Here is a 950-nt window from a genome sequence, read left to right on the forward strand (position 1 = left end):
ATCAATAATCAATGGAGGAAGGAGGTGGTCTAAGAACAAGAAGTTTTAGGGATGAAGACTACAATACTAGAAGGGCGTTCTTGCGAAGTTATCCTCTCTTCGACAACGATGTAGAAGAAGATGATCAACAAACACAAGCAAATATTGGAACCACGAGAAGTAACAAAGTTGGTGAGAACATATATAGTCTTTTAATTATTGCAATGAATAAAGATGTGTACAAGTTTTAGTATATATTTCGTAATTAGAAAATTCAATCATCTCCAAGTTACATATATTAGTCGTATTGTAAACTTTACGATCGTTAATGATTTTTATGAGTTTGGTATCGATCATGTAGGTGCAAGTGAATTTGTTGATGATGAAGATGATAAGAACAAGAGAAAGAGTATGAAGTTTAAGAAGAAAAAAGAAGCAATGAAGAGGATAATGGTGACAATAATAGAATGGGGAGGTGGAAGAGTTGTGGTTTTAAGAAGGTTTAAAGACAAGGTTTCATTTTATGTTGTTGCATGTTTTCCTATTGTATTTAAATCTCCTAAAGCTCTTATAACTTCCAAACCATGATCTACAATTGCCCGTTTATCGATATGTTTGTGTATTAAATCAAATACGATGAGCTGAAGCTATGCTTAGATTTAAGTATATACATGGATGCTCTGTAATTTGTATCCGATACATGTTATAAAAGGTTACAACCTCACTTTAATGATGTACTTGGTATTTACATAAGCTACAACACATATATCACTGGTTAAGAGTTCAAATTTTGATTTCTAGTTATAGCTGGCAATTACAAATTATTACTCGTTATACTAGAGGTTAAAATTGGTTTGCTGTTTTACTTATCAATCTAATGCTCATTTTACATTTTTATTTTCTTTTAAATTTACACTGTTTGCTGTTTATAACTCGTATACCTTCCATTTTGGTGTTTTTATCATATGTTC

General features: G+C 31.2%; 1 protein-coding gene across 1 annotated transcript; it reads left to right on the top strand.

Annotated features, from left to right (window-relative positions):
- On the top strand, nt 1-615 carry LOC139844840 (uncharacterized). The gene is made up of 2 exons (XM_071835065.1): nt 1-171; nt 341-615. The coding sequence occupies exons 1-2, from the start codon at nt 12-14 to the stop codon at nt 565-567; spliced, it is 387 nt and encodes a 128-aa protein (XP_071691166.1). The 5' UTR covers nt 1-11; the 3' UTR covers nt 568-615.
- The last annotated feature ends 335 nt before the right edge of the window (nt 616-950 follow it).

This window comes from Rutidosis leptorrhynchoides, chromosome 4, assembly GCF_046630445.1.
Source record: "Rutidosis leptorrhynchoides isolate AG116_Rl617_1_P2 chromosome 4, CSIRO_AGI_Rlap_v1, whole genome shotgun sequence".
Lineage (NCBI taxonomy): Eukaryota > Viridiplantae > Streptophyta > Magnoliopsida > Asterales > Asteraceae > Rutidosis > Rutidosis leptorrhynchoides.